At 44.7% G+C, this 16637-nt stretch overlaps 1 protein-coding gene across 1 annotated transcript in view; it reads left to right on the top strand.

The window, feature by feature from the left end:
- HUNK (hormonally up-regulated Neu-associated kinase) overlaps positions 1-16637 on the top strand; it is a 112763-nt gene that overhangs the window by 44143 nt on the left and 51983 nt on the right. The window contains exons 2-3 of the mRNA XM_060098558.1: positions 3141-3433; positions 15337-15392. Coding sequence (XP_059954541.1) covers positions 3141-3433; positions 15337-15392 — 349 coding nt within the window. The remainder of the gene's footprint in view (positions 1-3140; positions 3434-15336; positions 15393-16637) is intronic.

Here is a 16637-nt window from a genome sequence, read left to right as displayed (position 1 = left end):
CCAGGCAATTAAAGAGCTAAATAAATTATCCTAATAATAATTGTGTGCTCTGTTAAGAAAGGTAGATCGTTTTACTGCTGGGTTTTCAGACTGCTGTGTATTCAGAGTACATTTGAGAATTTCACTGCTAAAGGGTGTAATTTTCAAAACATTGCAACATAGACTCGAGCAAAGAGAGAATCTAATTGTGCTTTCCAGCACTCCTCTCTCTCTCCACCTCTACAAGATGATGGATATATATTTGTATGTATATATATATGTATAGGTATGTATTATACATATATACACACAAATGAGTACAGTTTTTAAAGCTTTTAGTTTCATATATACTGGACTCGTAGGCCAAACTACAGCCCACTTCTGTGGGCTGACAGCACCTGCCTCTCATGGCCCAGGGACAGTACAGGCCCCCAGCTTGTCTGGTCCAATGGCTGATTGTCCCCTCTTAGTCATATCTTTGGTTTAAGGGCCTGAAAATCTCCATCAATATGGGTGAAGGTGGTCCAAAGATACACACTTCTGGTTATAAGTCCTGAGGATGTAATGTACAGCCTGGTGACTGCAGTTGACAGTACTGTGTTGTATATTTGAAAGTTGCTAATACTGAAGGTCTGGATAGTTCTCATCACACACACACACAAATTTGTAACTGTAGTGATGGATGTTAACTAAACTTATTGTGGTGACCATTTCCCAATATATACATATACCAAATCCTTATGTTGTACACCTAAAACTAATACAGTGTTATAGGTCAATTATATCGCAATTTAAAAAAAATTTAAAAAGACTGTTCCCCAGAAGAGATCATAGATTAAGCTGTTACAGCTATTTTTGCTTCAATGGTTAAAAAAAAAGGTTCACTGATTTGCTCAATTAGTGACCTGTTGGTCACTCATTGTTTATGAAGTGCTGTGTGCGGTGACGGGGGAGCAGTCCCTGTTTTAAGAGAGGGGTGGGAGCTTTAAATGGTACTGCAGACAGTGGGTGGGGTGAGAGCGTAAGGAAGGAGGGTTGAAGAGACTTCCTGGAAGGGAGGTGGGCCTGGAGTTAGCGTCTGCAGGACCAGGAGGATTTGAAGGGGTGAAGTGGGCTTGTGAGTGCAAGCTTGGAGAGTAGCAGAACGTGTGGTCTGGGCAGTGAGGAGACCCGCCTTGGGGAACTGGGAGTCGGGGCTGGACAGTGGTGGGGCTGATGGGGAGGGAGCTTCAGGGCTGGGCTGAGGCTGTGGACCTTGCTCTGTGGGCAGCAGGGAGCCGCCGAAGAGCTTTAAGCAAGAAATCAGAGTTCGAGACCCACTGATTTCGAGTATGAATTCAAGGGGCCAGGATGAGCATCAAGGAAAAGAGGTAGCACGCTGATGTCATAGTCCAGGCTAGTGGTGGATAGACTTTTATTTTATTTTATTACAAACTTCTCTCAAGAAAATAACGTTTGAGCCCCTTGATGCAAACATGTATGTATGTATCTATCTATCTATCATCTATCATCTATCAATCATTTGCTGATTGATCTACATCACACCTCTGCACATTGAGTGCATTATGAAGCCGTTAAAAAATATAATTACAAAAAAGGAAATAGGGCTTCCCTGGTGGCACAGTGGTTGAGAGTCTGCCTGCTGATGCAGGGGACACGGGTTCGTGCCCTGGTCCGGGAAGATCCCACATGCTGCGGAGTGGCTGGGCCCGTGAGCCATGGCCGCTGAGCCTGTGCATCTGGAGCCTGTTCTCCGCAATGGGAGAGGCCACAACAGTAAGAAGCCCGCATACCACACACAAAAAAGAAATATATATATATAATTACAAAAAAGGAAATAAGTAGAAATGGAAGGTCCACTGTTTTTGTCCTGCAGCCCAGTGGCTTGGTAGCCTTGTATGAGAACGTCCCTTGGGTTGCTGAAGTCTCACGTAGAGACAACATGTCTGGGCGCTGCGAAGCAAGGTCCTAAATGAACCCGACCTGGCATGGGAACAGAGAGGAAGGAACAGTGAGGAAGGCAGTTAGCAGAAGGCATAGACATGATGTCACTGGCTGGTCACATTAGAGAGGAGTGAAGACATAGTAAGAAAAGAAGAGGGCCAAACGGTGGTGTGTTGTAAGGCCAGGTGAGTGGATTGGTGACAGCCACTGAAGGAAGGGAGAGTGGGGAAGGGTGCAGACTCGGGCAGAAGGGACAATCTTCCCTTCCCCTCCCTCGTGCCATCGTTACGTCCCTTCTCCTGTCCCTCCCTCCCCCTTCCCTCCCTTTATACAAAGCTGGAGGGTCCACACATGTGACATGTTGATTGTGGGGGAAGTGACCCAGGAGGAGCATCCAGGGGGCAGTTGAGATACCTCTCTGGACTTGGGGCCAAGAGATAACCTGTACAGTGATTCACAGGGAAAGAGGTAACCATTGGACAGAGGTGGCCTGGCCTGAGGTCCTGGTACAGGGCAGAGAAAGGGTGGGGAGGACGGACAGGGGTGCCCCATCACTGGGCGTTGCATCCCCCGGCTCCCGAAACACGCCCTGGAACTGAAGATCGGGCAGATTTGGCCGTTTCAGAAATGGAGTCACGGGGGGACCCAACCTGGAGGGATGGTGGCGAGGCCGGAGAGGGAGCGGGGAGGGGCCCTTTGCTGGAGGAGAACTTGGTGTTTCACCCTGCGGAGAACCAAGTTCAACGCTGACTCTTCACGGAGGCTTCCGGACCACCATTTGAGTTTGCTTGAGTAAATTTCATTCTCTTCCTTCATAATTGAATCTTTTTTTTTTTTTTGCGGTACGCGGGCCTCTCACTGTTGTGGCCTCTCCCTTTGCGGAGCACAGACTCCGGACGCACAGGCTCAGCGGCCATGGCTCACGGGCCCAGCCGCTCCGCGGCATGTGGGATCTTCCTGGACCAGGGCACAAACCCGTGTCCCCTGCATCGGCAGGTGGACTCTCAACCACTGCGCCCCCAGGGAAGCCCCATAACTGAATCTTTTGATCTTCTCTGATGTTACATCTTTCTTTTCTCCCTTGATGCTATTTCAGATAAAGTTTTTCTCCTGGTGAAGACGAGTAGCTATGTATTTTCCTAGGGTTTTGTGAATAGTCAGGGCATAAACTTTGCCTGCAGTGTCTGACAGCAGCCATATTCTTGGTGTCTCCTTAGGTGGCCATAAAAGTCATCGACAAGAAGAGAGCCAAAAAAGACACCTATGTCACCAAAAACCTTCGGCGAGAGGGGCAGATCCAGCAGATGATCCGCCACCCTAACATTACCCAGCTCCTTGACATCTTAGAGACAGAAAACAGCTACTACCTGGTCATGGAGCTGTGTCCTGGGGGCAACCTGATGCACAAGATATATGAGAAGAAGCGGCTGGAGGAATCCGAAGCCCGCAGATACATCAGGCAGCTCATCTCTGCGGTGGAGCACCTGCACCGGGCCGGGGTGGTCCACAGGTAAGGGCCACTGGCTGATCGCCAGTTCTGTGCTGAATGGATGGCACTGTGTTTCAGCGTGCTCCAAGCAAGGTTGAATCCTTGCAGCATGTTTTACAGTTCTTCTGCAGTTTTGTTTCATGGACTTGTTTTGTGAGTCGGGTTAATGCTAACATGGGGTTAAAAGAATAATGTTTGAAGCCAGAGTTGCCTGGGTTTGCATCCTGGCTCTCTCCTTTCACTGTTGTGTGACCCTGGGCTAGTTAGTTAACCTCTCTGGACCTCAGTTTCTTCTTCTGTAAAATGGGAATATTCATGATACTTATCTCGTGGTTGGTATAAGGGGAAATGAGTTAATATACAGAAAGAGGGACTTCCCTGGTGGTCCAGTGGTTAAAACTCCACTCTCCCAAGGGAGGGGTCCTGGGTTCGATCCCTGGTCGGGGAACTAGATCCTGCATGCCGCACGGCATGGCCAAAAAAAAAAAAAAAAAAAAGAAAAACTATATATTTACGGAAAGAGCTTGGAACAGCGTTTGGTACATAGTAAGGGGCATGTTTAGTGTTGGCGGCTCTTATTATTATTATTTGCAAAGTAATGAGAACAGTTGCTCAGGTGCCTGAAAGAAGCATCAATGTTAAGATGGCGTGAGATTGTTTTTCAGCAAGTGATGGTGCTTTCATTGTATTTGCTTTACATATGGTAGTTGCTTAATAGCTGTTTCATTCAACGGAATTGAATCACCACGTGAAGTGTGAACTTGCCCTTGAAAGTTAGGCATGTTCTCCATAAGCCAAACCAACCTTGCAAATAATTATGAAAATCAAACTTTTTTTAAAAAAACAGCCTGTTCCTTCCTGTGGAGGAGATTTGCAAGCAAACTGAGCAGAAACAGGATTCTTAGCAGCGTTGCCGTTGGTGGTGGGTGCTGACTTTTAGTGCTAGACTAAATAAGGTCAATACGATACAATAAAATAAAAAAATGAAAGCGCCCTCTTTCCGTCCCAAGAAAGTGTTGACTTCACCAATAAATGCATAGTTTTTCCTTCATGGAGTTATAATTCATAATTACTCTGGGTTGTTGAGAAAAATTAGGGCTCATGTTTGATGCTCATTTACAAAAGCAAGATCGAGGAATTATATATATATGCACACACATACGTTTAAAATTTTTTGTATTGAGATACAACTCACAAACCATAAAAGTCCCCATTTTAAAGTGTACAATTCAGTCATTTTCAGTATATTCGCAGAGTTGTGCCTCTATCACCACTGTCTAATTTTACAATATTTCCATCACCCCAAACAAGAAACCCTGTACCCATGGGCAGTCACCCCCCATTCCCAGCCCTCCCAGCAGCCCCTGGTAGTAACCATTAATCTGCTTTCTGTCTCTATGAACTTGCCTATTCTGGACCTTTCATATAAATGGAAACAATATGTGGTCTTTTATGAGTGGCTTCTTTCACTTAACTTTACCAATGTGATTGGCACCGGGGGATGCTCTGCCTTGTGTGCCTGAATCTGGGACACTGTGGGGAGGTCCTGGGCTTGGGTGGGGGGACACTGGGAGGAGGTCCCCTGTGGGGAGGTCCCGGGCTCAGGGGCAGAGGGGTGGCACTGGGGGGAGGGAGCCAGCCAGGTCCCATTCAGGCACATCCTTTTCTCACTAAGGTAAGAAAACCTCTCCTTGTACATATTTTTAGTCACACACATTGTCACGAAATCACGATTCATTAGAAGTCTTTGAGTTTCGATCAGCAAGGAAGGGAACATTCAGAAATTTTAAGTGAATAACACTATTTTTGGCTCTTTCCAACAATACCCTTGTGTAACCTGCCGTGTCAGAGCTCTGCCGTTATTAGGAGAATGATGGTCGTAAGTGCTCCTGGTTCTGTCTTTGGTGATTGAGATGACAAAGGCAGAAACCTCACGAATGAATCAGCTTGGGTTACCCACTCGGATGGTCACGGCAGAAAACAGAACCTGGGAAAGAGCTTTCCAAGAGACTCAAGGTGTTATTACAAGGGTTTCGTCCTGTCAAAAATCAGATGTGCACGGAGCTTGGAGCTTTGAGGACAACAAAGGGAAAGCCAGCAAAGGCTGTGCATCGCTCGCTGGTCCCTCCCACAGGAAGTTCTCAACAACCCTTTTAAAGTAATTTTAACAAAATCCAATCCCTCTCAGTGCAATTACTGTCAGAATGTCAAAGGAATGAATTTAATAATGTTTTGATAGCAAAGACGGTGTGCTTTTTCTCTCTGATCTCCAGCATTCTACTTTTTCCCCCCTCCCTGGAAATATATTCACCAGCCAATGGTGGCAAAGGCTCAGATCTTTTAAAGTTAGGGAAGATTGCAAATACAGGTGTCGTTTCGGAGGAGTTCTTTATTTTCTTCTCCAGAACTCATGTTAATGAGTGTCACCTATGCACACATGGGCATAGGTGATTAGGTGGTTGAGACAGAACAGGAAAATGTTTGTTTAGAATATATTCATGGGTGGCTGTACCTGGAATGTCTTGATTTTAAAAGGTTCCATACGTCTCATTTTTAGCAGCCGTAATCTGGCTGGTATCCTATATGCTGTAGCCTTTTTCAGTGGTGGAGAATCTTCTCCTTTATGCTATGGAGGTGGAGTGAATTTCATAAATTATGTTGAGGTTAGATTTTTCAAATGAGTAAGAGAGCTTAGATAGCGTTTCAGAGATGTCCCGGAGTCCCTAGCGGGAAGAGTTCTGAGCAAACAGATTGGATCATCCAAAAGGATTTAGGATGAATTTTGGTGGCTGCATTATATGATTTAAAGGGCTTTTGGTTATGTGTTAGAGGATGCTTTAAAAAGCACAGTTCCTGATGAGGCTGGTACGACATCGTCATGTCATCATCATCAACTTAATGCCTAGCAGAGCCCTCATTTCCTGTGAAATTAAATCTAAATATTTAATTATCTCCAGAACTATTTAAATATCATTTAAAGGAAGCAAAGCTTTAAAAATCTTGTAACTATTTACAAGTAGAAGGGAAAAAAGGAAACTAAACGTCTATAAAGCAGATTTCCTTAGCTGGCAGAGAACTTCATTTAAAACTGGACCTGCCGTAGCTTCTGTGTCTTCTTCAACAGGGTTGTTGTTCACTTTTGCAAAGTTAGAATATGGTCTTAACTTCTTCATTACACCATTTGAGGATTGCCTGAGATGCTTTCGGTTTAAAATCTAATGAGAGTTTTTTTTTTCTTTTTTTCATTTTCTCTTCCGGGCTCACCCAGCAGGGTACCAAAATCTGATGATTTTCCTCTTGTACAAAGAGCGTTGACTCTTCACATCCATCATCAAGAATACTGATTCTGCCAAGAGGCTACTTTGAGATTCCTCTGTTCATTCAAAATAACAAAGTCCAATCAAACTGTACAGACAGAACATACCTGGGTAACACAGTACCGCCATCCCCTAAGCAGGAAGAGACAAGCCATAGGGGCCCGAGGACAGGGAGAGAAACACAGACGATCAAAGTGAACGGGAGCCTGTGTGTCAACACGGCTGCTCCCAGAGCCGTGTCTGTATTCACTCATCAGTATTGGGGAAGGACCTTCTGCACTTGGGAGGACTGTGGGGCAAGAGAGGGGACGCTTCTTTGTTCTCATGGGCCTGACAAGAAGCAAGCCCCTCCTGTACTGGTGGGGGGGTTTAAGAAGTTGTTGTAACTTTTAAGTTTCCTTGGAGAGGGGAGAAAGGGCAAGGCAGAAGAGAAGGGAGTGACTTCTGCTCACATCGGGGGCTGTTGGAGATACCAGGGCCTGAGCACATATCGGGAGGTGCAGGTTATATAGATCAGAGGTTTTTTGTTTAATTGAGTTAGAAAAAAACGTGACAACTTTGTGGACTGGGATGCACGGTCGGCCATGTGGATTTTAAAGCCAGACCGCCTGCGTCCACGTACGGGGTCTACCACTTAAAAGCTGCACGGTTGCTGGACTCCCCTGGTGGCACAGTGGTTGAGAATCTGCCTGCCAATGCAGGGGATATGGGTTTGAGCCCTGGTCCAGGAAGATCCCACATGCCACGGAGCATCTAAGCCCATGCGCCACAACTACTGAGCCTGTGCTCTAGAACCTGTGAGCCACAGCTACTGAGCCTGCGTGCCACAACTACTGAAGCCCGCGTGCCTAGAGCCCATGCTCTGCAACAAGAGAAGCCACCGCAATAAGAAGCCTGCGCACCACAACGAAGAGTAGCCCCTGCTCGCTGGAACTAGAGAAAGCCCGCGCACAGCAACAAAGACCCAACGCAGCCAAAAATAATAAATAAATAAAATAAATAAACTTATGAGGAAAAAAAAAAGCTGCACTGGACAAATCACTTAGGCTTTTTTGCCTCGCTTTCCAGAGCTACACAACAGATATGAGGGATTATCCACTTCATGTTGTTGTTGTGAGGATTAAATGAGTCAGTTCATGTAAAGTGCTTGACACCGAGACGCTTAGGAAGTACTGAGTACGTGTTTGCTGTAACTACTACTGAGTCCACCCATTCATTTTATCCACAGACGCTGAGTTCTGTGTGCTCAAGGCCTCACAGCTGTTCTCTGCTTGTACAGCCCTTGCAATCTTTTTCTTTTTCTTTTTTTTTTTTTTGCGGTACGCAGGCCTCTCACCGTTGTGGCCTCTCCCATTGCGGAGCACAGGCTCTGGATGCGCAGGCTCAGCGGCCATGGCTCACGGACCCAGCCGATCCGCGGCATGTGGGATTTTCCCGGACCAGGGCACGAACCCATGTCCCCTGCATCGGCAGGCGGACTCTCAACCACTGCGCCACCAGGGAAGCCCCTGCCCTTGCAACCTTTGGATGAACCGTATTCATCCTTCGGGTCCCAGCTAGGAAGCGCATGTCCTCCAGGCTAGGACCCCCGGTCATAGATTCCCCGGCATCTTCTACTTTGATTTCCAAACACTTTTCACAAGATAACTGGCTTCTTTGCTATCTGTCTTCTGCATAGTCCACCATATAGCCCAGCGCCCAGCCCAGTACTCACTCAGAGAGACTTTGTTAGCTAAATGAAGGGAAACTGAACGGATACAGTTAGTACTGGGATGGAAGCTTTTGGTCACCCATTCATGTTCTTTCTGGAATAGTCCATATTCTCCCTGGAATTTTAAGGGAGTTTCTTCATTGACTTCATACCAATTTGTTTATTTTTCAGGTCACAGTTTGTAGAGTGGCATCTTTTTAGTGAATGACCAGCTCTTTGATTTTATAAAGAGAATTTGTTTCCGGAGCATTGTAGGAACTCAATAAAGGTTTCATTTTGAATAAATAAATCAGGTCCATGCTTAACAAATTGTTCTTATGTTTTACCAAATTGCCCATCTTGTAAATAAATCAAAGATTAAAACATCATTTGGTTTTAATACAGTGCTTCTGAAGATAAAACCTAATCAAAAACGAAAACAAAAACAGAAACACCTCTTGTTCACGGCAAAATGCTTATCGCCTTGGGGAGTTATGTGCTTTTCTTGAATGCCTTCTTCTTAGCTTATGACTGAAATCCATCTTGTGGCCATCTCCACAGGTACAGCGTTCTCCCCCAGACCTAATCCTCTGTGGGTTTGGTCCAGGCTCCCCACCTCCTGCCCGGGCCCCTTCTCTCTGACCTTTCCTTCGAGGGCTCATGTCCCCCAGTACTGTTTGCTTATCACCAAGTGAACCACTTAAGTCTTGCCTGGAGTCTTAGAACCTTTAACTTCACATCCTCCCCTGGCCACACCAGCCTCTCACCTCTTACCTATTAGTGGTTGCTCAGCTGGGAGTGGCCCATTTTCTCATTTCCGCCATGAATGGCCCTGCCAGGTGGCCCTTCTCATGAAGCCCTTTTCCAAAGAAGAATCAGAAGTTCAGAGAGTTTAAGTAACTTGCCCAGGGCGGCTCAGCGGGTCAGTGAGAGAGACCCAGCCTCCAGAGCCTGTCTCCTTCCCTCCCCAGGCTGCCGTGTTGGACCAGGCCTTGCTCAGCCCCTCTACCCTGGGCCTTCCCCAGCTCCCCCATGTCTCCCCCCCGTCCTCTTCTCCCTTCCCTGGAAGCCTGGCAGCCTCCATTTTATGCCCCTCAGTTCCTCACTTTCATCTTGGGTCTCAGCCCTGAGTGGCCCCTGGAGGCTCTCGAGTTTCCTGCCCCTCAGTTTAGGCCCGGGGTTAGAGGCCCGACCTTCCACCTTCACTGCATGGCCAGGTGAGGCCCAGGGGAGAAACTCTTCCTTCATTCCCATCCCAGTATTCTGGAAGCGTGTGTGTGCAGGTGCACACAGACACACGTACACACGAACACGTGTGCTCGCACACACGTGGGTGTGCGTGCAACACATATGCACACACGTGCAGTCTCATACGAGTACCCATACAGGGATGTGTGCTTTCCCTGTAAGCATGCACACACACATTCCCACTCAGGCCTCTGCTCTGCAGGTCCTGGCGATCCTGGCCCTCCCCTCCCCCATGGCGCCCCAGGACCCTGTGTTTGTTATGGCAACAGGGCCCTCCCCTCCACCCCTCAGTCTGGGAGGGCAGAGTTCCTTGTGCCCAGTCTCCAAATCTTAGAGATTATCATCTTTAAAGAAATGCAAGGAACCTCTGGGTGGGTGGGTGGGGAGGGGGAGGGGTGCTTGGTAGCCTGTGGGTGAACCTGTAATTATTAGTTGCAGCCTGTTCGAGCTTGTTCTTTTGAAATAACCTAGAACAAAGGGCTGGTGATTGGGGCTGTCCCCTTGGGCCTTCTCTCAATGTCTGGAAAGATGCCTACCCACCCCCACTCCCCACCCCCAAACACTGTAGGGAACAGGACCCAATGTTTGGTCTGCCGAGGGCCGCCATGATGAGTCCCACTGGGCATTTTTCCTGGAACTGCCCAGTTACTAGAGATGGGTCCAGAAGCCTCTGGGCCTGCACTCTGGGCTTGGCTCCCTCATGCTTTGCCAAAGGCCACTTCACTGGCTACTTTCCTTTGTTCCTGAGACACACCATTGCCACTCCTGTCCCCCAGCACTGTCCTAGCCAGTGGATCCTTCACATGTGCCCCATCCCCTTTCTTGCTTGTCCTGACTCCTCTTGGAAGCCCCTCTGGCCAAGGAAGAGCTATTTCCTCTCCATCCAGGGACCATTTTCCTTCCTTCCCTTTGGCTTTCAGTTGCAAGTTCACACCACCTCAAGTTTGCCAGCCGCAGAGAGGAACTTCTCACACTGCAGGACGGGAGGAAGAGCCCTCCACTTCTGTCTCGTCTGCACAAAGCGCTAAGTCCGATCAAGGACCATAAATAGGAAATTGAGCATTGCTCCATCATCAAGTGCAAACCAGTCAGCCGTCAGAACCTTCCTTCCCATCTGACAGATCTGATACTTAACACAGACGAATATTTTGCTTTCGGGATGGAGCTAAAAACCATGCTTTTCACATGGACCATGGGGGAGGTTTTCTGGATTATAGAGGCCTGCCAGTATATGTGTGTGTGTGTGTGTGTGTGTGTGTGTGAATAAATTCATCCTTCTTTTATTACTCATGTAGTTATCTCTCAGTTTTTGGCCTTTTGGGTCATATGTTGAGTAGCTGGGCAGAGGGTCTGAGTGGCCCACTGTGCTGAATGGATTCATAATTAACTTCAGACGGTAAGGATGCTCCACAGTGAACATCCTGAATGAGGTACTTGGTGGTGGCCCTAACATTCCTAGTACGGATCTCTTAGGAAGGGGGAACATATCCAAGAGTGACTTAAAAAATGAATAGATGTTATTTTTAAAAGCAGTTTTAGGTTTACAGAAAAATTGTGCAGAACTGCAGAGTTCCCACCTCCCTTCTACATTGTTTTCCCTATTATTAGTATCTTAGGAAAGTGTAGGACATTGGTTACAATTGGTGAACCAATATTGATACATTATTATTAAGTAACATCCACAGTTTACATTAGGGTTCATTAGGGTACATAGTACATTAGGATACTCTTTGTGTTATACATTCTATGGGTTTTGACAAATGCATGATGTCATGTAGCCACCATTATAGTATACAGAATAATTTTACCACCCTAAAAAAATGTGTTCCACCTATTCATTCTAGCCCTCCTCCTGCAACCTCTGGCAACCAGTGGTTTTTTTCACTGTCTATAGTTTTGTCTTTTCCAGAATTTGGAATCATACAGTATGTAGTCTGTTCAGACTACGTTCTTTCATTTAAAAACATGCATTTAGGGTTCCTCCATGACTTGATAACTCATTTCTTCTTACGGCTGAATAATATTCCATCGTCTGAGATGTCCCCCAATGTGTTTATCCATTCACCTACTGAAGGATATCTTGGTTGCTTCCCAGTTTTGACAATTACGAATGAAGCTGCTGTAAACATTCGTATCCATAAGTTTTCAACGCGTTTGGGTAAAATGACTTTTTAAAATATGCCTTTAGACCCTTTTTTCCTAAAGAGTCAGAAGGAACGTCTTCTTCTCCTCTTTCTAGATAAATCTGCAAAGACAAAGCAGGAGGTGGAAATAAAGCCAAAAGAGGTTGAATGTTCCCTTCATTTGGGTAGATTAAGTACATTGATCTGGGCAGATACTGATGTAGCTACCTTTCCATTAACTAGTCATGGAGGCAGCTTGATTGGTTATCACTGAAATCCTTTAGAAACCTTGACAAAAGGGTATGGGTAAACAACCCATTAACCAGGTTTGTCCTGAGCATTTTTCCCAGGGATTGGGGTGGGTGGCTATGAGATGCCATGGGTGAAAAGAAAAACTGATTTCATTTTTCTCATTTCGCCTAATAATTACATTTTAATGCTTTCTCCCCTGGTTTTATGACATTTTCCCGATTTTAAAAGTGGGCTTTTTTTCTTCTACATTTTTCTCTTAGTTTTAGCCTTCTATTTATATCATTCTTCTAATCACTGTGGTTGTTCTCTGGGCTTTTGTGGCCCCAGAATTATCCAGCTTAGTCTTATTATTCTTGACAATTGTATTCTTTTACCTCACCTCTTTAAGCTGTCTTTCTTTATAGTATTTGTTCTGAACCAAATTTCTCCTTTAATGCCTTAGTGTGGCTTCCATGCTTCCCAGGGAAAGAGGTTTAATTTTGCTGGAAACAAACTGTGGCTCTCCTTTAGATTAAAATAATGCTGCTGCTTTATAATCAGTTTTCACAGAATCACAGTTTGGGCTATTGCTGGCACACTGTTTTTCTGAGTCTGTGCAAGTGGCTGGGAATTACCGTACATGCTTGAATATAAGGGTGTTGTCTTCTGTCCCCATCCTCTTCAGGAAAGAGGAAGTGCCTTACAGAGTGCTTGCAAAGTCTCTGATAGTATGGGGGCACAATCTCAATTACTTTATTTTCAACAGCAAAGGACCAGTTAACCTTGACCTGACTCACTGATGACTTCGGGAACTCTAGAAGTCACCTGAGGAAACCAACAGAAAGGGAGGCATTTTGCGTGGCTTTAATAATAACTTCTAAAGAGATATGACTCACAATTGTGATAGTTTGTGAGACCACTCTAAAATCGATTCACTCAGCAGATAATTTATAGAGATTTTAAATGGGCTCTTGTTATTTAAATGACTTGGGATAATATTTCCAGCAAGCACGTCACAGACAGATTCGAAAAGTGCTTTATCTCAAATATCCAATCAACTTAAAGATCATCTTACACTGGAAACAGCGGGCGATGATTCTGCTGAATCATCTGAAGCAGGATTCATCCTGCCCCTGCCTGCCACAAGTTTGAATGAAATTGTGTTATAAAATGTGAGGGTGTGGGAACAATATTTCTACAATTAATTGTGTTAAGATGATAGTATATGCTCTTAAATGGGATGGTGCAGCTTCATAGGTAAATAGTATAAATAGTCATTTGATAATTTCATTGCATTTCTAAAAATTATATATTTGTGTTTTCCAAAAACCCTTCTGAGGGGCAGGGTCCTCCCACTGGGAAAGTGAGGAGGATCATCTCGTATTGGGGGTCACCCTGCATTTGGACATACGTGACATCTTTTAAAGCCTGGCACAGTTTTTCAAGTGTATCGTTTCATTTGAATTGAAGTGCAGGCATACAATTCTTCCCGTTGGTGGTGCATGTGGATTAGAGACTATCGATTTACCTTCCCCAGCTGCCAGGTTCAACGCGATCTCCCTTATTCAAGTGTCCAGCCTTAAGGCTACCGGCCACCTTCCAATTTTGAAAGCCACTGGTCACTGTTTAGAGCCCACCTTTTTCTGCACTTGACTCCTTAACTCTTCTTGTCTTGAAATGCTGCCCTTTGGTCGTCCTGTGCCAATGCTTCCCGGACTCTTCCTTCCCAGCCAGCTCTGAATGTCGGTGTTCCCACCAGCATGTCGTCCTTGGTCTTTTCACCCTCATTCTCTACCCTCTCCCTGGGCATCTCATGTCCTTTCCAGGCTCAGCTTCTACCCACACTGAGGTTGAGAATTGGTAGTCTGTAGGCTGGATCTTGCCTGCAAGGTTGGCCCACGCACTGTGATTGTTATTGTTGTTTTAAATGTGAATTTGTTGCCAACCTTTAAAAAACTGGGATCGAATCTAGATTTCTGGCGTCTCTTGGGAAGCAGGATGAGGTGGCAGTGCTGGGACCAAGCTGTGAGCCACTGTCCCCGTTAAATGGGACACTTTTGCTCTCCTGGCTACCACGGTCCTAGCAACTGCTGCTCCCCTTGCCTCTGCACTTTGAAGAAGTGCTGTCAGTTGCCATTTTTGTTTATCATGACCACACTATTCTAGTCCTAACAATAGAGATAAGAGGACAAAAATAATTCTATTGGCCATGTCTCTATTCAGAAGTGGGAAAATAAAAGCTGGACCAAGAATGCTGTGTTTCAAAACAATGGAAGAAATCATTTTGTGTGTGTATAGAAGGGAAGAATATTCTTACATATTTAATGTTCATGGTGTGTCTGAATTGACAGGCTGCAACTTAAGATGCTCATAGTCATTGACATAGCCGGTTTATACTTTTGCCCGTGTTTTTTCCTTCTGAAATCCCAAACGATCTCTTTGGTAATGTAGATTCATTGGTATTTGCTGAGTATGGAATGTGCAAAGGTACTGGGGCATAGTGGTAAGCGAGGCAGACATGTTTCCTGCCTTCAAGGGGCTTACAGTCAGCTTGTACAGATACCACAGGCCCCTCACACTCAGCATGACCCTGGGTGCATTTCTCCCTCCCACCTTCTGAATCATCTCAGTGTCCATGATCAAAGTCCCCCATCTGATTAGCGATCTTCATTCCATCTGCAAACTTAATTTCCTTTGGTCATGTAATGTTAACCTATCCTTGGGCATAATACCAAGGATTAGGACCCTGACATCTTTGGGGTCTACTTTTCTACCCACCATAATAGCTGCTCGCGAAATAGATTAATTTATTATCACTTGCCAATTTGTGGATTGGGCTCCAAGCATGGAGGTTGTAGGACTGATAATTATGTTAGCTTTCCATTTTTTTTTTTTTAAACTATTGCCCTGAATCTTCCTTACTCTGGCTGGTTTTGCTCACCGTCTCACAAACATGTGGCCACATTTGTATTGCCCTGACTGTTCTAACAGTGCCTGCCTTGAATGATGCTTCCACTGTCTCCTGGTCTTATTAACTTCCAAGTTTCAGCTTTGGTCCCGTTTCTTTTGGAAACTTATTTGTTCTGCCCTTCTTGCTCCCCATCTTATCTGAAATCCTTTAGGTTTTTCAGTCTGCAGCAATTACTTATATCATGTTTTATAAATATTTACTTATTGATTGTGTGAGTTTTGGCAGAAAGCCTTATGGGTTGGTTCACAGTGGCTCTAAAACAGTTTGTTTCCCTTCAGAAGCAAAATGTTATTCCACTATTTCAAGTGCTTATCTGAAATGTTGTATGGTTTTGTTTATTTCAGAGACTTGAAGATAGAAAACTTGCTGCTAGATGAAGACAATAATATCAAGCTGATTGGTATGACTTTTTTTTTTAAAGCAAGATTATCCTTTAAGTGCTGTGTTATCAATTCTCAGTTATTTGTTTCTGACTTTGAAAATTATCATGATCTATTTCTAATCCCCAGACAATACTTCTAGTTCACCTCCTTTTACCTGCAACATTTAACAATGGTTTTGAAAAAGAAAATTAATTTTAATAATTTAGACCTAAAACATGTTCTTAGGATTCTTCAAACTTCTGCTTCTCTGTTAATTCAGATGGAGCTGAACTTATTTATAGGGGTTCTTTTTATCTGAATTCACGAAAAAGCTTCTTAAAAATAGTGGAAAATAGTTTGGTTCAGAAATGCTGCCCTTAGCTTGGCCGTGCCTTATTTTACTTTTCAGTGAATGTAGAGGCACTGAAATAAGGGGGAATGTGACCTACCTTCTCATTTTAATATCTTTAGCCAAGCCCTGTAGTACACTGATGGTCGTGCAAAGAGAAATCCCCACAGAGGGATCCTTTAGAGGTCTGTCCCAATCAGAAGGAGGTTCCAGAATGGAGTCAATCATAATTGGTTCACAAGTCAGGGTCCAGAAGAGAATTCACTCCATGGCTTATTCTCTAGAATTCTGCTTTTGTTTGCCTGTTTTGTTGCTCTTGGCAAAATCTCAGGGCATCATTTTCCCACCCAGATATTAGCATCATCTTTTATTCCTTTCTTTCTTTTCCCATCTCAAGTGCAAGTAATTTCTTCCACCTCAATGGCCTGAAAAAACTTTATATTAGAAGAAAAGAGAAGGATCAACAGAACTTTGTGAATTTCAACTTTTGTACCCAAGAAGGAAATTTTGTTTTTCAAATACTGAAAACCATCTCAAGACTTTTTAAAACATATCATTCAAGTGACCAGTTATATTCTTTGGAAGCCCAGTTGGCTTCCAACCCAGTAACAGTCAAGAGGCTGCAAGGGACTCCAGACCCCTTGGCTGGGTGATTAGGCATCACTGACAGGTGTTGGTAAATACACCCATTATTAGGAGATTAACAATTAAGAGGAAACCAGTTTTATTCCTCCAAAGATTTTATAGGCGGTATTGTTAAAAGATTCCTGAATGACTCAAAGAATTTTTTTTTTTAATCAAGTTGTTTTACTACTGCATTTGAGTTGTCCTGAGGGCCAGATGCAGCAGCACTAAACAAGGCAGACATTGAAATGCCTGCCGGATGTCTTTCTGGTCCTGGTTTCCGGGATGGGATCTGTGGCATTAAACAAAG

This window comes from Mesoplodon densirostris, chromosome 5 (assembly GCF_025265405.1).
Source record: "Mesoplodon densirostris isolate mMesDen1 chromosome 5, mMesDen1 primary haplotype, whole genome shotgun sequence".
In the NCBI taxonomy this organism is placed as follows: domain Eukaryota; kingdom Metazoa; phylum Chordata; class Mammalia; order Artiodactyla; family Ziphiidae; genus Mesoplodon; species Mesoplodon densirostris.
The sequence above is the reverse complement of the archived record's forward strand: the minus strand, read 5'-3'. Positions and strand labels throughout refer to the sequence as shown.